The 22,341-nt window shown below is 38.1% G+C and overlaps 1 protein-coding gene across 1 annotated transcript in view; it reads right to left on the bottom strand.

The window, feature by feature from the left end:
• Window positions 1-339: 339 nt before the first annotated feature.
• Window positions 340-22,341, bottom strand: part of LOC104238299 (DNA-directed RNA polymerase I subunit 1) — a 33,135-nt gene continuing 11,133 nt past the window's right edge. Inside the window, exons 5-21 of the mRNA XM_009792630.2 lie at window positions 18,652-18,912; window positions 18,325-18,504; window positions 15,711-15,873; window positions 13,680-13,870; window positions 11,747-12,025; window positions 9,306-9,394; window positions 9,074-9,221; window positions 8,743-8,961; window positions 8,312-8,623; window positions 8,070-8,208; window positions 7,401-7,606; window positions 5,834-6,036; window positions 4,692-4,890; window positions 3,792-4,090; window positions 2,241-2,381; window positions 1,266-2,034; window positions 340-997 (exon numbers count right to left, since the gene is read on the bottom strand). Coding sequence (XP_009790932.1) covers window positions 404-997; window positions 1,266-2,034; window positions 2,241-2,381; window positions 3,792-4,090; window positions 4,692-4,890; window positions 5,834-6,036; window positions 7,401-7,606; window positions 8,070-8,208; window positions 8,312-8,623; window positions 8,743-8,961; window positions 9,074-9,221; window positions 9,306-9,394; window positions 11,747-12,025; window positions 13,680-13,870; window positions 15,711-15,873; window positions 18,325-18,504; window positions 18,652-18,912 — 4,392 coding nt within the window. The 3' untranslated portion in view covers window positions 340-403. The remainder of the gene's footprint in view (window positions 998-1,265; window positions 2,035-2,240; window positions 2,382-3,791; window positions 4,091-4,691; window positions 4,891-5,833; window positions 6,037-7,400; window positions 7,607-8,069; window positions 8,209-8,311; window positions 8,624-8,742; window positions 8,962-9,073; window positions 9,222-9,305; window positions 9,395-11,746; window positions 12,026-13,679; window positions 13,871-15,710; window positions 15,874-18,324; window positions 18,505-18,651; window positions 18,913-22,341) is intronic.

Genomic DNA, 22,341 nt, shown 5'->3' with positions numbered 1-22,341 from the left:
AGAAGAAATGGTAGCAATAGAGGGTTAGTAGTAAAGACGGTAAGTAACTCCTAGCTAGGGCTTCATGTCCAGTAGGAGTTGCGCTTAAAGTTCTTTAGTTGCAGATTGTAAGACTTGTAAAAATCTTGGTAAATAAAATACTTTTAATTACCCAAAAAAAAAAAAAAAAAAAAAAAAAACAGGAGCAAACTTTGATACATTGCACAAACAGAAGCATACTATAGACACTATGCGAAGTGCAAAATATCAAAGCCATTTTTAAGACACTTCCCAATATAAAAGATGACTCTAACGATGGTAATAATGGCATAAATAAGCGAACAGTTGCAGCACAGAAACTGAAAATACCAATAAATAATTATATTGAAAACACTGCGAATAATAATTGCATATGCTTGTTACATCAAATATCTAGCTTCTGCATTATGTCAAAACAACCGGTACCCATTTTCACCGGCAACCCTAGGCAAATTCTGGAGGATGGTGTCTCCAAGTTGTCAGTCAAACCATGAGACGCTGCTTCAACTATGAATTTGGATGCCGTTTCAAAAGACATTTTAAGGAACGGTGACAAAGACTCGGATATGCTTCCATGTCTGCTCATTGGCTGGTATCCACCCGTATGAGTCATGTAGTCAGCTATTAGGCTCAAATGTCGGAAATCAATCTCAACCCCATATATTCCAAAAACAGTCTTAACCTCTCGTATGATTGCTGCCCGGGCAGCTTCAACTCCATAAGTATTCAACATAGAGCGAATATTATTTGTGTATATTCGATTAACATCAAGGTCATCTTGCATTTCCCAAAAGGTACCAAAATCCACTCCAGCTGCTTTTAGGGCCCAATAAGCAGAATCAGTGTCTTGGCTTTGATTCTTTGTTTGCTTTTCATCCCACATCACAGTATTTTCACTAACATCATACTTGACCATTCTGCATTGGTCGATTTTACCGGCGTTCTTAATATACACTTTCTTTGCAGTCTTTTGGGCAACCTGCATGAGTTAGAAATTTAGAAGCTATCTAAGTGCAGCGCCATGTAGAGCACTTTGTAAATGAAGGGTATTATGGACCACAAAAGTTCAAGGCAAATAATTTGCCAAGAGGTGCGGAATGATCAGACAGAAAATAACATTTGCACAATGAAGCTCCAGTTGATCAACTCATGAGTCTACTCAACATATGTAAGAGCATAAAAAGAAGGGTATTCAATGTCTTTCTTTAGGTAATAACTGAGAGAATAACAAAATTGCTTGAAGATACCTGAGCTAACAAGATATGAGGTTCATTGACGAATCTAAAGTGGACCTCAAAATGCAGTCCCTCCACAGCAATAAAGACAGACCTGTCTGAATCCTTTTTGCTACGTGTTTCCTTCTTTTTCTTCTGTTGGACAGTTGTTTTGGTCTTCGACTTAGCTGTTTTGATATTTGATTCCTCAGAGTACAATTTAGATGTTTGCTCTTCATTGCCATGGTCTCCAGTTTCCTCTTCATCCCTATTTCCAATCTCATGTGCTTGGTCACTTTTCTCATCTTCAACTTCAGCAGTGGTCTCAGCTTCACTAGCTTCATCTTCAGGACCATCATCATAATCCATCTCATCAGTGGTTTGCTGTTTTCTTTTTTGTGCATCTGAACTAAGATCTTCTTCAGTTCTTTCGTCCTCAGCTTCATCATCATCATCCAGCATATGTTCTTCATATCTGGTGCTGGAAGCATTTTCTTCAGTCTCATGTGAAGCCACTGAGTCTGAGCTTGACTTGAAGTTCTTTATACCATTAATTTTAGAGAGCAAGGCCAAATGACTTTCTATTGCATCCTCCAACTCCCTTAAGAACACATATTTTAGGGTATAATCACAATCTTCTGATGACACAAACTCGTGCTCTTTCAGCTTAACTGTGAGCTTGTAAAGTTGAGAAACTTGATGGTTGTATATTGACAGTGGCAAAAGATTAACTTCCATACTCTCAATCATATCAGCGACAGTGATCTTCTTCACTTCGGCCAAAAGAGACTGGGCATCATCCCTGATGATCACTTAAAACTTTTAGATTTTGCAGCAGATTTCAAGAAAGTGTCAACAAGAAAGACTACATAGAATCATATTATCCATGAGAAAATGCAGTGTCTTTATATTGTCAATGTGGACTAGAGAACTATCAGCTCAAAGGGTTTCCAATCCAAAGACATACTTTACCCATCTCCAAACAACGAAGAGATCAATTCAACTTACTTTGATTTCCAGCCAAGGAAGGGGCACGTCATGATGGGAGTCTTAATAGCATCAGAGGCAGTCATCAGAATCTCCTGAAGACGTGGAATTCCAAGAGTGACATTCATTTCTCCACGGCCGGCAAGATGAAAAGTGTTCAATCTGAAAATGAGAACAGCATTTAATACTTTAAGGTTGCATTTGGATAAATGAATTTCAAAACAGTGTGTATCTGAAAACACTACCACTGTGATCTTCAATATTTAGGCAAAACACATGTTCCAACAAGATACCATTATCAATGAATCCCTGGAGATGCAAGCACAATATCTAAAATGTTTCGTCTATGACTCAGTGCATTCAGTATTTTTTATTTCCATCTCACTTCGCCTTTGTGATATCAATTTTAACTAATTTTCACCAGAATTCATTCACAGCAGCAGTACTTTTGCACACAATTTCAATTTGCCAGTAATTGGCAAGTAAGCGAAATAATTGGGATGGCTGGGTGGAATTTTCAAAAAGTTGGATGACCAAGCTTCTAGACAGACTTTAATAGCTGGCAATATGAAATTCTGTAACTAGAGAAAATCAAATTTCACCAATACTGAAGTACAAAATCCTCAAACATCATGAGAAGCATTTTAATATCAGACTAGATCGGATCAAAGCAGGCCACAATAATTCAAGCAAGTGTATCTGAAATGCATCAATCCAACTGGACATAGAGTCATAGAAAGCAGAAATTTGAAATATTGGACCAGCAGAATGGTCACTGATTGAAAACAAGAAAAACAGGCACACCCATAGAGACACAGCCTCATTGTTTCTCATCGAAAAACAGGCACACCCAAGGCATTAACATGCAGAAAGAACAATTAAGCCGCTAAACAAGCTGGACATTCAGGGAAAGAAAAGATAAGAAAAAGAGGTTTGAAGCAGTGAAATACTAAATACCCATATAATTATTCTTCCATACACCTTTCTCCAGCTCTGATTATCTATTGGAGCAGTACAAACAAATAATTCAGTCACTATATTAATCCTGTAGCTTCTAAAACTGACAGAAGCACTAAAGTCAGCAAATAATATTGTCTAATTTAGACCCAGTTAGAATTATTTCAAGTTCATCTACATTACATTCTACGAATAACATACATATTTGTACCAGTGGTTTGTAAAGATGCTACCAGGTTTCCCTCTTCTGCATCTTGTTACTTTCATTTTCTTTCGTGTGAATGTTATAATGGGAGTGTTTAATTAATGCACTTCACCGCCTTTAATATTTTAGCAAATAGTAGTTGAAGTACAACCACAGTAACTTATTCCACAGACAGTACGTTACAAGAGCAATATTGGAGCAAAATGCCTGAAGTTCAAGTATAGATTGTTACAGTAACATGACATTTTGCCTTAATTTCATTTTATTTGCATCATATGTTAGCATTTCCAATAGGAGATATCAATTTCTGTTGTCATTTCCATCTCATCATGCCTCATGGTTCAAAAGTACTTAATAATAACAGAGTAAATAACCTATGTAGAGAAGAAAAGAGAAGCATATTGACTTACGTCATCTGGGTTGACGGTTCACCTACAGACTGACCAGCAAGGACACCAACTGGCTCTCCTGAATCTGCCAAACTTGAGAAGTATTTTTGTCCCACTAATTCTAGAAAGTCCACCTCCTCCTTTTTCAGTTGCTTCGATATCTCTTCCTTCTTCACTCGCTTCTCTAGTTTCTTCTCTAACTTTTTTGTTTTTTTCCCCCAGAATTGCTTCACTTTTTCTTCCAGGCCATCAGGCAACCTTTCAATATAGGAATTGAGCTTCCGTCCTTGCCGCAACTTTTGGCAAATAGTTTCTTGATTCTAAATATCAATAAATGGATAAATGAGTCATTTAATAATTCTGTCAATGACAAACTTCAATTATTACATGCTAAATACACAATTCATCCCAGCAGGTTTCGAGCTTGAATAAGTCGCACTAGTTTGTATTGATCCTTTCTTTATATTCACTGTAGTATCTTAATGTACACTTTACTCAAATATCTTAGGTAATTATATTTATGCTTATTAAAAACTTACGAAATGTTAACATCCATAATATACAACTTTGTTCAATAGAGTAACTGAATAAGTCCTTAAGAATTGTTTACATCTTCATCCAGTTTCGTAGGTACTCCACTGTTGCATAAAGTAAAATTCCAAAAATTCTAACTTTGAGAACTGTTAAAGAATTAATAATATCAAGATACTAAAACAAAAATGACTAAATGATGTATAATACACAGCATTTGACATGAATTTTTACAACAACTAAATACAAATAATCAAAAGTGTGATGCATCGTTAAAGTTAATAAACTATTAGTATAATGGAAAAAAAATTGGATTATCTGTATGGCAAATCTTACACAATCAGCACACATTTTATTAGTCAATAAAGGAATTCGAAATCCAGTTCTTACATCTTTCAGTGCTTTGAAGTTTTTGAGAAAACTTGTTCGATGTACATCAACACCGTCTTCTCCATAATAAAATTGGATAATTGAACCATCTGCATCACGGACAGTATAATCATAACAGACTTTAAGAGATTCCAGATTTTTTATCAAGCACCTTTGTAGATATCCACTGCGAGATGTTTTGACAGCAGTATCAACTAATCTGTACATAAGGAGCCAACAGTGAGGCAAGTAAATGCAAATATGACCAACAGAATAGTTATTGATGGAGTACATGGTAATGGTTATCCATAAACACTAAATAAAGAGATATAGGTACTTTCCAACCTTCTCCTCAGTAGTAGAAAGAGAATGGAATAAAGAAGTATTCTAAGCTATGGGTGTTAATAAATAAAAGGTCAAGCCATCATTCAATAACAAGATTATTCATATGCTTCAACAAAACATTAGAAGTAGCATACATAATGCCAAATCGCTAGAGAAGCACTGAAGGACTATAGATCAACCTGTTACAACCAGAAGGTGGAAGTCAGATATGGCAAATACCCTAACCCAAGGATGCAGAAGTAGTAGTAGTAGGCGCACATGAATAAATCATAAAGATGAAGTTTGAGTTGTCCCACATCGGTGGGATTTGAGGTCCTTGGTTTCCTTATATAGCTTTGGGCAATCCTCGCCACAAGAGCTAGCTTTTGGGGTTGAGTAAGGCCCAAGGTTCATTTCTTTATCATAGGCTTGAAAAAGGATTTTGGAAATAGAATTTCACTTGGCAGTTCTACAAATAGAATTTATCGCTCAGCAATTATTAAATGACTCATTTATCCATAAACCCTCACCATATATGGGAGTTGATCCACATTTTATGTACAGTTCATTTACAAGGCACTTAATTTTTTTCAGCTCATCACTCTTTAGAGTAATCTTCCCAGTGACTTTTACTGCGCTTGGTGTAGCAGAGGAATATAGAGCCCTCATCCTGACTCCCCCTACCTACTGTACAAAAAGGCCTGGTTTCATTTTCTTAAATTACATAGCAAAGGTTCCTCTCAAATGAGAGCCTGAGCATACAATGGCTACATTTTTCTCGACCCAAGTGGGTAGAAGCCACAATGACAAAATCAAGAGGGAACAAATCATATATTTACCCTTCACGACCAGCCATGCAATGAAAGTAGTACTCCTGGGGACGAAGTCCAGAAAGAAATCGATCACTGACATAGCCTCCTGCCCTAGAAGCAAAATCCCATGGTGGAAAACAGGGCAATGTCTTTCCAGAAACCATTCGTGGCACTCGTTTTCCTTCCAACTCTTGTTGGCCCAGATAAGAGGAAATTTGTTGAAAATTAACCTAAAGAAATGATACAGAATCCATCAGTACTCAGCAAGGACAATGTGAAAATGACAGTTACGATAAAGCTGAACTAACAGTGTAGGCAAAATGATATGGAAATTTTTCTGGTCAACAATCGTGAGCCGTGCAAAACCATAGATTATCCTAAACAAACCCTACCCATCCTAATCATATACATAATTCTAATAGCACACCAGACGAAGATACACAAGTCTGCAGCTGCATGCTTTCCTGTGCAGTGGCATGCAGCAGACATAAAAATGTGTACAATCATAAAGTCTAGCATAACAATATCCAAAACATAAAAGCGTGCACAGCTACAAATTTAGTAGGAAAGCAGACGACCCATCAAAACCTATGTGAAAGCTAAAGGAAAACAAAAGCACTTAAATGATAGTGTTAACCATTTACTTTAAGCTTCAAAACAAAGTGTTTCCGGTTACGAACTTTTAGGTCGTGCCAAACAACATGTGACTCTTTCCTTATTAATTGCACCTTTTTTGTTGTATCAGAGAGCTTATGTGGATCATTACCCATTCCAGTACTTAATATCTAAACCCAGGCAAATCATAAACATTTTCACTCGAAAGCAATCAGGAAGATCATGAACAATTAGATCTCCTCAAAGTATTTTTATCTATTCAAATGTGGAAGGTAGTTCACTATCAGTTCTATGACATTGACAATTTCTTATAAGACCTAATCTAACCTTTTCAATTTTATAACAAGACACAAACATACAGTTGTTTACACGAGCTCCTAAATCTATTAAGGAATTCTGCGACAGTGTAACAGGCAAGCTTCTCCAGAACACGGATCTACTTTCACGTAACATTTTATGAAAACCATAACCGATTTAAGCAGAACAAGCAGCTATTACATGAATAGAGTAAGACAAAAAGTATTTGACCACTCAAGCAATACGGCAGCAGCAAAGCAAAAAGTCACCTTTTTTTGGATACGCAAAGAAGTCACCTTTACTTTCCCAAGCTTTTCTTTTAGGTTCAACAACAGGTTCCAAAGAAAAGGATTTTGGACACTTACAGCCAAACAATATAAAATCATGCATCAAGAGTTTTTACCCGTACTCACTCTTTCACTTAAAATACCACACACATAAGCAGGATGTAACAGGGACAATATAGAAAATAATTAGAAGGAACTAAAAGTTTGTCAAGAAATATAATCTACAATTAGTCATAGAAACCGCATGTGTTGAAATTAAGTTAAAAACTTATTGAGAACTTTTCTAAGAACTTTATGCATATGATGAGACAGTAACACAGAACCAGCCTTAAAGTACGAGTGTGGTGAACTTTCCTATAATTAAATAGCACGATTTCAAAAATTTACCAACTTACCGTACTCCCCTTTGCCCCAGTAATGGTCATAAGGGCAATGCAGTTTCTGGGAAAAGGTTTCAGCAATCCCTTTAGCAGCAACTCTTTATTAAATTGTGAGCCTTTATTTGCCAGTTTATTTTTCATCTTCATATCTAAGGCTGCTGTGGCAGCTTCTTTATTGCCGCTTATGGCTTTCTCAATTTCTAGTTGGAGCTCCAAAGGGCCTGCATGCCAAATTACCAACGCGCAACAGTCATTTGATAAGCACATGCCAAGGAAGACTTCAATAGCAAATAATGGTACATAACCCTCCCTCCCCCTTTGTGTGTGTGCGCAATAAAAAAAAGAAATGAAACTGTTACAAAGAAAGCCATGCATCGCTTTGAATCTAGTTAGTGAAAAGTCAATTTATTGCCTCCAACTCACACATCAAAGATAGCTATAAAGTAAGGTGTGTGTGTGTATCTCTCTATCTCTCTCTCTCTCTCCCTCCCTCCCTCTCCCTCTCCCTCTCTCTTTCTGTGTGTGTGTGTATGCAATAAAAAAAAAAGAAATGAAACTGTTACAAAGAAAGCCATGCATAGCTTTGATAAGGCAATATGTTTCTCATCGGTTGCCACACAATTTCTTAGCTTAATGAAGATAGAATAACACTTAAAACCTCAAAGAGCTTCATGACATGCTCACCTATTTCTCCAGGCTTGAACTTCACAAAATCACAATGAGCGTCCTCTCCAACATCCCCTCCTTCAAGTTCCTCCTTCCTCCGAATATCGTAATGTGGTAAGATGACAAGATCATCAATACCACAAGTGAACCCATGAAGCTGAAGAGAATGAGTAAATTTAGATGAAAGATTTACCCAAGCATGCATGAAAAACAAAACAAACGAGTCAGGAGAAAGAAATAACTAAAACAACATAGCGAACCTGCAAGAAAATAGTAAATAAACGACTCAGAGCAGAAAGTAAAATCCCTGCTCTGTTGGCCCCATAAAGCTCCTGAATTGTATGAACTAAACCAAATTTTCCAAACTGAGCCTTGTCAATTACACCACGCACAAGCTCATTTTTCCAAATTAAGAACTTATTTTCAGCGGTTCTATCTTCTTCTTCTTCTCTTGACTGATACTCAGCTAGGCGACTCTGGCTAAGGAAATACGGATATGGAATTTTCCCTTTGTTTTTCACGGTACAAGGTGGACTACCCTTTGTCAGATGATTTAGTAATGCAGTGATGACCTACAAATAAGAAGCTAAAATGATCAGTTCACTACGAAGTTGACTTTTATGATTACTCTCAATTCATGTTGGAAGTTTCAAAATGAGTGCATAATGAGCTTGTTTTTGCTAGTCTTCACCTGCTTCCCTGTCCAAAGAGGCTTTGGTTTCCAGACAGCAGGCAAGATAGTTTGTACAACACCTTCAGAATCTACTACAGAAACTTTATTTGAATGATTTCCAGAAGTTGAACCGGGCCCAGCAGCAAACACACCAGATCCATACAGAAGCTGGTTGAACTCTTGAAGGGTTAAAAAAGTATTCTTCATGGTAAGAAGGACTGCACCTACAATATGATCCTGGAGAAATGAATACAAGTCAAAGAACTATTAAGAGAAATACAGAATAAACAGACAACAAGAACGAATCATAAAAATTTCTGGTGACAATGTCCAGTTTGGTTACTCAAACCTGAATCAGGCCTCTAACTGTATCTCCCTTAGTCGGAACAATGTACTGTTCGTTAGCATTTACAATGTTATATGCTTCAGCACGAGAAATTTCATCTTGTGGAAAGTGGACATTCATTTCATCACCGTCAAAATCGGCATTATAGGTACTGAAGCAATACAACAACAGATTAGTCCTGGAAAGGAAATTTTGTACTATTACAAACATGGAAAAAACTGATAAGAGTTCCAACCTGCAATTAGCATAGTGCATGCGAAGAGTTTTTTCTCCTTTCAGTACACGGACAACATGAGCCATTATACTGGGCTTGTGTAGCGTAGGCTGCCATCAATTTTTTCCAGTTAGACCATGTGCAGCTATAAAACAACGCGTAACAAGGCAACACAAAGCAGTTATGGATACCCTTTTTATTGATCACTGTCGCGAATATTTTTGTTTATGCAAGTGAAGCACCAAAGAGAACCAAACAATTATGTACCAAAAACTAGCACCAGCTCATTTTGCCCGCAAAAGGTTAACACAGCGCAGTTATGGGTACATATTCCATTTATCACTGTCGTCAATATTTTGTTTATGCAAGTGAAGCAACAAAGAGAAGAACCAAACAATTATACCAAAACTAGAAAGAGCTCATTTTAACCCACAAAAGGTATTCAACACTGGTCACCACATCAACATAAGTGGACCCAAGTCACACATTACTGCTTCAGATATGTGAGATCCAAAAAGGAACCACAAGTATTCAGGATGCCCTTTGAATCCTCCAGGTAATTTAAGTGGTGCATTTAATAGGCTGATAGAACAGCTTGTCCAGAATACCTACCCCAAGAACATGACAACTAATGCAACCCTTTTTAGGCAAGTAATTTTGATCTACTACATTAATATTCTATCGCAAGCACTACAGTACTGCTACTATGAGGGTACTACAGTACCGCTACTAGGAGGGCAATGGGAGGTTACTCATCTAGCTTAACTCAATATAATATGCAGAAAAGGGGGATTACACTTTGCTACAGATGCTACATATGTGAGAATGCTTTGGAATCTGTCAATCACCTCTTTTACATTGCAATCTTACATGGCAGAATTTTCCTCAACATCTTTGGAGCCAGTGGGTTATACCTGGGGATATTCAGCAAACTCTAAGCAGTTGGAGTGGGCAGTTCATTGCAAAGAGTTGCAGCTTTGGAGCAGTTCCTATATGCATATTTTGGAGTATTTGTCTTGATCAAAATTGCAGATGCTTTAGTAAGAAGAAAGAGTTTATGTCCTCTGTACATCTAAGAGTCTTTTCTTATGGTGTAAAAAGAAAATGGTCGCTGATTTTGCTTTTGTCTGAGCTTATGTACATCTTCAACCTATAGAAGGAACAAAATTTCCTTGTACTACTTCAGTGCCTCCTTCGTACATATTTAATAAAACTTTTACCCTCTTCACAGAGAAAAAAAACAACACAGAAAACTGTTTATTATGGAAGGGCAACAGCAAATTCACAGTTAAGATTGCTTATTCTTTATCATCTTCTACAAAGAAAAAGTTGGCCCTGGAAGCATATTTGGAAAGTCTGAATACCATTTAAAGTGGCATGTTTTCCTGGTTGGTAACTAAACAGGCTTATCTGACCCAGGAAATCTGTAAAGGAGGGCAACTAAGCTCCAGATGTTTTTTTATGTCATGCAAATACAGAGAATAACAGCAATCTTTTTTTACATTGTAGAGTTACAGACTGGCAGCTTTTTGCTACACTGATTCACTTCAAATCGGTTACGCCTAAGATTACATATGACCTTCTTATGTGTTGGAATAATGTGGGAAGTAATGTTAGGCAGAAGAAGTGGTGGAAAACAATCCCAGCATGTATATGATGGACTGTGCGGGAGGAAAGGAATGCAAGGTAAAGAAAACTATGTAGAGGCAGCTGAAACTCTATGGGGTATTTTTGTACGCGGGATAAGATGGGATAAAGTATGGTACTAAATTTATACCATGTTTGGTTGATGGTATAAATTTATCCCAGGATAAAATTATACCATCAACCAAACATGGTATAAACTTAGTCCCAGACTTAATCCTGTCCCACCTTATCCCATCAAACTTGGTAAATTATTTTATCCCACCTCCCAGGTGGGATAATTTAGTCTGCGTACCAAACGACCCAATTAGAATTCTTAGTACCCTAGTATGAAGAGCAAGCTCATATTTTTGCTTTTTAAAACTGTAAATATGGCTCCAGCACAGCCTCTGTGTTGACTATTAATATATTGTTACCTTTCTAAGAAAAATGAACAAGAAACAAAGGGAAGGACCACACGTTTATTGTAATTTTGCTTCGTTTGTGCTATGAATAAATTAATAATAAAAGCTTAGATACCATTACATTTAATGAACTAAACTACTGAAATTGTTCCTTTGCATCTAAACCCAGCAATCACATAGTTATCTCAATCAAATTTGATATCCTTGTATGATCCATGTTATAGCTAGCAAGAGTTATAGTGGCATATCTGTTAGAACTACTTTTTCCTTAATTACATCACATCATAGTTGTCGATGACTAATCTGTTAAACAACAGGTTATTTTGTTAATTTGAAAATAGTAATTGCACCTCTAGAAGGAAGCGTAAAATACTGCATACAATTGGCTCCGCAAACTGAAGCAAAAAGCTCTACCTGCCGATTCACAAGAACAATATCCCCATCTTGCAAGTGCCGGTAAACAACTTTGCCTTCAAATTCATATTCATCGTTCCTCCCAGACTGAGTCACTGCCCCCCTTGAAGAAGGCAATTTTCTAGATATTGCCATACGGATCTTTTTGATATTTTTACCATTGCCTGACGGCAGTTTCACAGTAGATATTCTATCAGCAAAAGAGAGAGCCCCAGGATGGTTTTCAGGCCCATTGATGATAGAATCTCTCATTTTACCAGCATTCCAAGGCGTGACCCGCTGATGAAAGAATGAGATATCAGCACAGAACGAGCAAGTACAGGTAATGCTAAAAGTTAAGCATTCAGCTCGAATATAAAAATAAGATGTTCTGAATGCTATTCTGCTTTTTTACTCTTTAGTCGTTTTTATTTTTCATTTTCTTGTTTTCAGGTAATTAATATAGCCAAATTGAACTACATGATTATAGCCTCGCTATTGTCGTTCTCCAAAAAAGTATAACTCGCTATTGAACAATACAGGCAAAGGGGATATATTTGCTCTAACTGGTTCATTATTCAACCCATGTAAATCGAATATGAATACTATAAAAATCCTAGACACCAAAAAAATTTAGATCCATCTAAGCAGCTTAGAAGAATCTCGGACATATTTAAGCAAAGACAATGTTTTCCATGGTTCCACTGTATGAAGCTTCACTGACATTTATCTTTACAAAGAATCAAATATACCAGAAATTAACAATTGGAAACCTTTCACTCGGTTGTTATCAACCCTTCCGCTCAACTAAAAGCATACATTGCAGGCGCTTCAATTTTCGAGCCAGCATTTTAAAAAACACAACCTAATACCCCCCCCCTTTCATTTATGATATACAAGCATGACCTTCGAAGACTTCTTCTTGGTCCTGCCAAATAATGTTAATTCTTCGTAATTTTTTTTTTGGGAGAAAGGTAACAATAAAGTTAATCTCTTAGTTAATAACACCAGCTTTAGTAGCTATCTTTCCTGTTACAAGTGCATCTTAATTAAACTAGGGCACATAATCAAGGATGCACAGAATATCTTAATAGATTCAAATCTGTTTGACAAGAAAATATTGTTGGTAGAGGATCCAACACTATCCCCAGACAATATCCTTGTCTTTGATTGCTTTTTGGTGCACCCATGAGATCCCTACTTGTGTAGATGATTGGGTCTCTTTCATAGAGAATCATGTTTTGTTGTAGAATCTGTACCTTTTGATATACCTCTTGTTACGGGAATTTTCCAGTTGTTCATAATATCATTTGTCTTATCAAAAAAAAAAAATCTTTAGTTGGTTTCCAATTGTTTTAGGGAAATAACACACTCTCTAGTTCCGTATTAGTTTAAGAGAAAAATGTAGTTCATCTTATTTATATATTTTGATAAGGTAAAAAATGTAGTTCATCTTATAGCCTTAATGTACACTAGTCCTTCTACCGCCCTCTACTCCTTTGCTCCAAAAATATCAGTACCACCAAACTGCCTTTAACCTCATATGAGCCACTCGGGAACATTGGTTTTGATTTCACGTACTGTGGTAGCAAGATTAAAGTGTGCATGTAAGAGCTTGAGAAAGTTTTGCACAGGGTTAGAGGATGCAAGCCTACTGGGTATATTTTCTTTAATTTAGCCAAGACCATCAAGAAAAGGAATTTGAATACATTTTAGTTAAAGAACTGAGCATGATAATATAAAAGATAATTCAGAACTTTCGCAGAATATGATGAGAACTGCAAATAATTTAAAAAAAAAACACAAAGAAAAAAGAGATTAAATCTATTTAATATGGTGTGAGCAGAAAGTTGAAAGTTGAATTTCTTGTTTTTTTAACTTTCTTGATAGATAGGGAACAGTAGAAACAGCACAGGAATTCTAAAATAAGTAAAATTGGTACATTAATCAATACCTCAGGATAGGTTAGTCTTAAAGCAAAATATGGTGGAACTCCAATTTCATTGACAGATAAATACGGATCCGGAGATATAACTGATCGGCAGGCAAAATTGACTCTCTTCCCCATCATTTTCTGGCGGAAGATACCTTCTTTCTTTTCCAACAACTGACATATGCCCACACCAACATCTTTTTGACCTGGACCTGCCATTTAAAATAGAAGATGCTGCTAATCAGCCAAGAAAATGATTGTTGTCGGACCAACAGATCAGCAGCAATAGCAAATAAACTACAAATCAGCAGCAATAGCAAATAAACACTATAACACCATCACGCAGACAACAACGCATAGAAAATTAAATGTTGTTTTCAAGGAACACATGTAGACCCTTGATTTATTTAGAGATTAAATACCATGCCACATACATGCAAATCTACAGAAAAATAAACCAACTAAAATTCAGATAACAGGGATTCTCAGCTGCGGTCAAGTCTCAAGTCCATTTCTATTTGGATGGTTGTAGACCTAGCAAAGATGTTCCCTCTAAAGATTAAACTTTTAGATGAAACGGTCACATAATTTAACATGATATCTAGGCAAAAGTCCTGGGATCAAGTCTCATTGTCACCCATTAGCAAAAATATTTCACGTGCTTGGTACTAGAAAAAACAATTTAAACCCGTACATAAGGGGGGGTGTTGAAGACCTAAAATAAAGCAATAAGCGTGTCCCATCTCTAAAAATTTAAACTTTTAAATTGAATATAGACGGGTTATCAACAAACTGACAATTTTCCTACTTATGGTGGTCAACACAAGTGAACGCGACCTCTACAATTTTGCAGGACAAATCAGGATATGCCATCATAGTTCCCTAACTGCATCACTTAAGGCGCTTACAAAATGCAAACCTAGTTTTCCTCTTCCAACCTACAAATGGCAGCTGGGTCTGTCAGGCCGTTCTCTGACAGGTTTGGGTAAGATATCTGTTTAGTGATCCCTATATAATCTTGGGAATAGTCTGGTAAAAGAAGAAGTAACTTTGGGATGTGACCACCGTTGATAATACTCCGGATAGTATATGTAATAGAGTATATATGTGTGTGTGTGTATGCTAGTTATTAGTATAGTTGTAACTTTTAAGGAGCACATGTCCAAGTCTTCTGTGCATCATGGTACTTCCTTGGTGCTCTTATGAATAAAATAAAATTCCAAATTCACAAAAACGGAACTTTTAAAGAGCACTTAGTACAACTTAAGTTTGTCGTGTAGGGATCTTGTTGATATTACAAATTTTTTCTCATTGATTATCAATTAAGGATTTCAAAACCTACTGAAAATTTATTAATATTTGAAGAATGGCCATGAGATTTATGTTTACACCCATCCATTATATGCCAACTAAGTTTTCAACTGAGGTTGGAAACCTAAAGTTCCCAAAATTTAGAACGTCGCCAGTTCAAGAGCCTGAAAGATCCAGATGACAAGTATAAGCCATGAATCTTCCAGATCCAGAAGCGATGGGCAAGTCAAAGTTAAACTAAATACTGCCTTCCGATGGTTCTAGAAAGAGTACTAACTAACCAGGAAACACCCCAGTCAAACAATTTCAAAAGCAGTGTCTTTAAAAGTGAAAAGCTCAAAAAGTAACATGGTCCAAGGGTCTTGAAGCGAAAAAGCGAGAATTGAGGTGCACGCTTCTTTAAAGTGAAGCGCGCAATTTACATAAAAACGGAAAGTACCAAACATGTATGAATTTAGTAATACACTAATCAAATTATCAATTAAAATGACTAATTTCAACATCTCATACACACTAATGTTGATATTAATCCAATTCCTCAAAGTTGAGATTCAAAGAATAAATCGTTTCTCGTTGGGATTACTTTGCGTGTCATTTTGAAGTGCATGCTTATCTAAAGTGCATGGCTTCGCCCATGAAGCGATGACCCTCAGTTTTCATCGCTTCATTGCTTTAAGCAATGGCTTTTATAACACCATCTAAAAGTAGCACTGGTAGCACAAAAGAGAAGAATAAACTCACCAGCAGCTGTTTTGCTATCAAACAGGATGTTTACAGATTGTTGAAGATCCATCAAGCGGCTAATGATCTTAGACCTTCCAGCCCGGTTGCTATGGGCATTTCCCAAAGCTATATTTGACTGAAGGACCTTGCCAAGAAGAACAGTATGTGGATGTTCCATAACCTGAAGAAACATCAAAACTTAAATGTAAGTTAATAAGAGATATAATTAGGAGGAGAAAAATTCACATAGCTCCCCTGAGGTTTTGTCAAGCACACAGCAAAGGTTAATTTACAATTAAGTCGTGTTATGAGTCATTGATTGAAGGACTTCCCTAGAACAACAGTGGCCTACAAACAGATATGGAAGTCAAATGCACCAACTAAAGTTGCTGTTTTCTCATGGATTATAGCCCACAACAGCTGTCTGACACAGGACAAACTACAGAGGAGGGGATTTCGACTATGTAATAGGTGTTCTTTAATAAGGTAACGTATATTGAAATGAGCGAGCAAAATGCTGGAAAAGAAATACAGGCAAAAGCTGAAAATACTACAAAGAATGTAAATGTAAAAATAAAATCAAGCATGGCTTCAGGCTCTTAACACATTTGGCATAGCCATGCTACACCAAAAACTAAGCAAGAATACACAATTCTGCTCGAGCTTAAGTATATTGCCATTCTTGTCTTTAAAAATTCTAGCGTTCCGTTCCTTCCAAATTACCCGGCAGATAGCTGCAGGAATAGTGTTCCACATGGGGAAGGAGGACTTAGCATTTCCTCCTCTCTGCCAAGCCATCAAAAAACCCAGAAGAGAGCTAGGCATGCACCAGTTCAAGCCCATGATGGAAAAAACTAGGTTCCAAAGTTGGCTAGAGACACTGCAATGTAAGAACAAGTGGTTAATGTTCTCCGCATCTTCTTTACAGAGAATGCATCTATTGCAAAGGTGTAGGCCTCTCGTTTGACAGTTGTCGAGAGTGAGGCACTTGCCATTAGCTGCTATCCAGATAAAGCATTTGACCTTGTAGGGCTTGCTTCTCCAGATAGTTTTCCAATTCCAAGAGATGTTGGGAGGGGAAAGAACAGTAAGTGAGAGGTAACAGCCTTTAACTGAAAAAATTCCCTTGGAGTCGAGTCCAGTTGACATAGTCAGGTATGAAGACAAAAGAGGGATCATTGTTAAGAAGTTGAACCAACTGAATGTAGCTTTCAATTTCCCAGTCGTTAAGATTCCTTCTAAAAGTGATGGGCCGGTCATTAGATTGCCTGAAAGCTGAGATAACAGCTTCCTGAAGGGATGAGAGTCAACCATCTCTTTCTGCTTTGCCCAGTAACAAACAACCCATGGCTCTTCTTCTGAACATCTGGATTACAATGGATAATGCGAGAAAATTTGGATGGGGAAAGACTGACAAGGAACAGGAAAAGTTAAGGAGGATAGTACCAGCTTGCATCAAGCGCAGCATATGGAATCAGAGAAACCCAAGATGTATTGAAGGACGGAAGGAAAAACCAATTCTATCACAAAGATCAAGTATAACTGCATTTTTCTGCTTTTTGTAAACGGAGGATTATGTAAAAGAGGCAAAGTCCATTAAACTTTATCACTATTGTGAAGAGATGGACCTTCGGCCTAACTCAATCCCAAGAGCTAGATCGATGCCATGTGAAGAAATGAAAATTGGACCTAACTCAATCCCAAAAACAAACTCATGAGGTGAGGATTGCCTAAGATCATATAGTGAGACAATTAACTCATCTGTCAACCAACATGGAAAACTTAACAACGATATGTATAGATGATGAGAAAAGTACTCTGTTCTTTTTCTTCTGTTTCTGCTGAACTAATCTCAGCATACATCGTAGTGCTGAAACTAATTTACTGAAAATTCACCATTTCAAAAAAAGATCAATTATTTCCTCAAAGACGTATGGAAGTTAGTCCAATGCAGAGAATGCAACTTTTTGGACCTAGATAAAGTGTACTATGAGCTGTAAAAGGGCCAGAAACGTAAAGGTTTTTTATAGGTTTATAGCAAAATCTTTTGCTGCCATCAGAAAAAAGCAACACAAATCAATTGTTGTGGATGGAATGGCAGACTGGTGAAGTGGATATGATGTCTCAGGCAGACCTCCATTTCAGCTGACAAAGAAGCTCAAAATGCTAAAAGGGGAATTAAGGTGTGGAAGAGGGAGATGAATATGTGAGAAGATGGATAATTCAAAAAAAACTGTAGGCATGGGGACAAGAGGGTAGATGTGAATATGTGAAAGCTTATGAACGAGTTGAGGAGAGAAAAATAAAGCTAGCATACCTCCATAAATAGAAACATAAAGCTACAGCTAACATCTACAGTATCAACCAAAAGTAGTGGACAAGACAGAAAAATATTCAATGATTTTGCAAGATTAATTTCATTACTGCTGCTTAAGTACGGGATAAAGATAGAGGAGAGAGATTCAAGTAACCGTGAGATAAAGACCTAATGTGAAATATCCTTTTCAAGAATCTGTTCATGATATAGCAAATTTGAAGAGCACAACTTCTTGCAGTACATGATTCGTAGCCAGACTACAAAAAGCATAAATACAAACTTAAGAAATTTTGGAAAGGTGTTCAAAATGCTTACTGAATCACCCCCTTTGGCTGGAGGGCGGAACCTGATTGGAGGTACAAGAATGGAATCCAAAAAGAACATAGAGGGCCCAGCCACCTTGCTAGGTGTATTAAGGTGCTGACCCTGAATATTACAGAAGAATGCACAAAGACGAGCTTCGTTTTCCCATAAATGCTCTATAATTTTCCTGACCTGTCAATTATAACATAAAAAGATTGCTAAAGAGAGCACCAAATGTATATAACAACTAAGGTATTATTATCATCATAATAATTATGCCAAGGACTATAAGCTAGAATATTGTAACTACTAGCTTATGGCTCACGGTGGAAGCCATACCTGAGATGGTAAATGAGCTACTGAAAATAAGTCTTTCTGCTGCATCACAATATACTCCTCATCCCCTTGCCTTCCACGTGCCATAGAATTTTCTAATCTATCCGAGGAAGCCATAGATAAGCTGGTTTCAGCTTCCCCTAATGGCTCGGTGGCATTTACCACCTCAGGGGAAAGATTTTCCTCACTTCCACCAGTGCGCTGCAGATTGAACATTTGACTTTTTTTGATATAATTGAAAATAATTTGCTTACTTGAAATATCCTGCAGAAAACCAATTGAGCAGAAAGCAGCAGTTTAATACTTCATAACTGCAAGGTAATCTGTATGCCTGTAGAAGTAGTGCTGCTATTTATTTAATTCGAGAAAACATTTCACAAAATAAATAAAAAATCATAGCAACTAATAGGCAAACTCCAGAAATTAACAGAAAATGTTGAGGATATATGATGGCTGCATCTGAACATGATCCCATGAGATCATGTTGAAAGCAGGTATTTCTGAAAACATTGTCTACAACAAACATAACAAGAGTTCCCAGACAACCCAATCAAGAGTATCTTCCCTTGTGGAAGTTCCACAGTAGGACAAATTTAAGAAAGGGTAGCTATAGAAAACACAAACATGTGAACTGTTACGCGGCGCCTTCCTGATGTTCTTTGGAAGGGCAACGTAAGGCTAAGCAACCGATGTCAGTGCGGTTGTTGTCCGCCAATGAGGTCTCCTCCGCACGCTAGACTAGATTGTCAGTGCTGTGCGGGAAAACCAATGTCACGAGCAATTGCAAAAGCTGAGAGAGAATTGAGTTTTGAATGATGATGATGATTTTATTGATGAATGAAAGTTGATGACAAAAGATGCGGTGTCGAGGGGGAGAGACACCAGTACAGAAAATTGATTGCTTGAAAACGTTTGATTGCTTGATCCCCCTAATAATGCTTAAAAAAAAATAAACCAAAGTTACATGACTTGTCCTAATAAAGTTGTAGAAGCACACTGAATGAAAATGATGTAAACTAGCCTATAATTACAATGAAAAGGACTTAGTTTATTACAATGTAGAAACAAGTCCGATGGCAGCAACTTTGTCTTGCGGGTCAGGGTCTGCGCGCGCGGTGCTGTTGGCGCGCGCGACACTTGTTGTATTTGCCTGAGGCTGGGCGCTGGTGCTTGGCATCAGGGTCTGTGTGCGAGGTGCTGCTGGAATGGGCCTGCAGTTGGGCGCTGGCGAGGCATCAGGATCTGCACGCGCGGCATTGTCAGTGCGCGCGGCGCTGTTTTCATTGGCCAGCCGCTGGGCGCTGGCGAGAGGAATCGGTGGGGCGACAGAGGCGCATGCGCGCTTGTCACTTGGCGCAGCCAAGACCACGAGGCCGACTATGGCGCTAGGCATTGTGAGGCTTGCTAGGCCGCCATGGGACGCGCCAAGGGGTCATGGGGCGTGTCTGGAAAGCAGCCCATGACATTCTCCCCCACCTGAGTTGGCGCCATCCTCGGAGCCTTATGATGATGATTGTTTTGGTGGTTGATGGTTGGGAGGTCTGCGCCCCTCTGTTATTTGAGCTTGATGTGGTAGCGATGCAATGATTTCATGCGGCCGACATGGAAGACTGGATGGATCTTCCACCAGGATAGAGTTTTCACCTGGTACGTGGACTTCCCAATGCGTTTTTCAATGGGCAGGGGCCCGATGTATTTTTGTGGCAGGCGAGGGTCATGGGTCCTCTCTGCAAACAAGTATCGCTTTGGGATGCATAGCATTACTTTGTCCCCTGCTTGATGTTGGGCAAAGCAAAGATTTTGTTCGGTGAACCTTTTTGCCCGCTCTTGGGCTTTGACGAGATAGCTCCGCACTATCCCCATGTTGCGCTCCCATTCGCTCGAGAACTTGGCAGCTCGAGGAGATTTCGGCATGGCCGATGCATTCACCGTGTGCGGGAGAAGTGGTTGTTGTCCGGTAACAATTTCAAAAGGGCTTTTGTTTGTATGATGGCTCTTTTGAGAATTGAAACACAGTTGAACAGCATCTAAGAGCTTCACCCAATGCTTCTGTGATCCGGTTGCAAAGTTGCGGAGATATTCCTCCAGCATGTCATCGAACCGGTCTGTCTGGCCATCCAATGGCGGATGGATGTTTGAGTTGTGACTCAATGTTGACCCAAAGCACCTGAAGAGATGGGTCCAAAAGTTGCTAGTGAAGCGTGAGTCGGGTCTACTAACAATGTCTTTGGGCAGGCCCCAACGTTTGACAATGTGCGAGAAGAAGAGTCGAGCTGTATCTTCTGTTGAGATGTTTTGTGGGGCTGCTATGAAAGTTGCATAGTTTGAAAACTGATCTATGACAACCAAGATGGATGCAAGATTACCGACTTGGGGCAATCCCGTGATGAGTGATCCGACTTGTCCTTGTGGCATGGCTGACAAGTCTTCACACGCTGAGGAGCGTCACCAATCTTTTGAGGCCGATGACATGATGGCTGATTGTTGCTGCGAAGGGTAGCCAGAACCAGGGGTTCATGTTTGTTGACTACCTTCTCCAACTGCATGGCCGAGATGTTTCCAGCGGCCATCTTTATGGGAATGCATGGTATGGTGCAGGGCTTGGCCCCGTTTTCTCCCAACATCAGGAGCATGTTGGCATATGGTACCGGTATGGTGTTGGTTTGCCTCATGAACTCCAAACCCACTATGATGTCGAAGTCATCTATGATTGCAATGCGCAGGTTGATGCTTCCTTTATATGGGCCAAGTTTTACTAGGACATTTGTAGTTGTTCCACCCAATGTCTAGGGTGGCGAGTTGATAGCCTTGACGCGGCTTTTGCTCTTTTGCACAACTAGACTCAAGCGCTCTACCTGAGTTGAAGACAAGTAGTTGTGGGTAGCACCCGTGTCTATCAATGCGTGAAGGGGCTTGCCATTCACTTTCAATTCGACGAACATTAGGGTCATCGCTTGTTTAGGAGGCCTCTCGTCCATCTTTTCCTTCCCTTTCTTGGTGATTGGGACTGAGATTTTCTTAGGAGGACATGCACTGGTCCCCGCTAAGGCATGTGGGATTGCGCCAACTATGGGTGTTCACGGTTTGACGGAAAATCGATCCAAACCGAAAATCGAACCAAACCGATTAAGTAAACCGATATTTTTCTTGATTTGGATTGATTTTGGTTTTAAATTTTAAAAACTGATAATATTTGGTTTGGTTTTGGTTCTATTTTAAAAAACCGAACCAAACCAACTAATTATATACAAAATTTAATAATTATTTATATACAATATAATATCTTTTTGTAAATAATTTTAAATATTTTATGCATTTTAATTGTTATTTTGAATTTTGGTTTATCCTTTTATATCTTAAAAGATTGCCTAAGCCCAAAACAATAGGACTCGACCAATTTTCTTTTCATTAAGAGACTCTAATTCTCTAACCCTCCGCACATACTTTTGCCTAACAGAATAGTTAAAAAAAAAACACCACAAGAGTAAAGAAAGCAAATTCAAATTGCAAGACAACAATGACTAAAGCTTGAGAAAGCAAACTTTTAGTTTGTTTTTTGTTCATTCTTTTCATATAAACATGTAAATAAACTTTCAGTTCTGAAAGAAATATATAAAAAAGCATAAATTTAGCAAATTATTTTCAGATTGTTGTCTAGCGTTGTTTTACTATTATCGACTTATCATTAGCTTA

The sequence above is a fragment of the Nicotiana sylvestris genome, chromosome 12 (genome assembly GCF_000393655.2).
Source record: "Nicotiana sylvestris chromosome 12, ASM39365v2, whole genome shotgun sequence".
NCBI classification, from domain to species: domain Eukaryota; kingdom Viridiplantae; phylum Streptophyta; class Magnoliopsida; order Solanales; family Solanaceae; genus Nicotiana; species Nicotiana sylvestris.
This window is presented reverse-complemented; position numbering and strand designations above follow the sequence as displayed.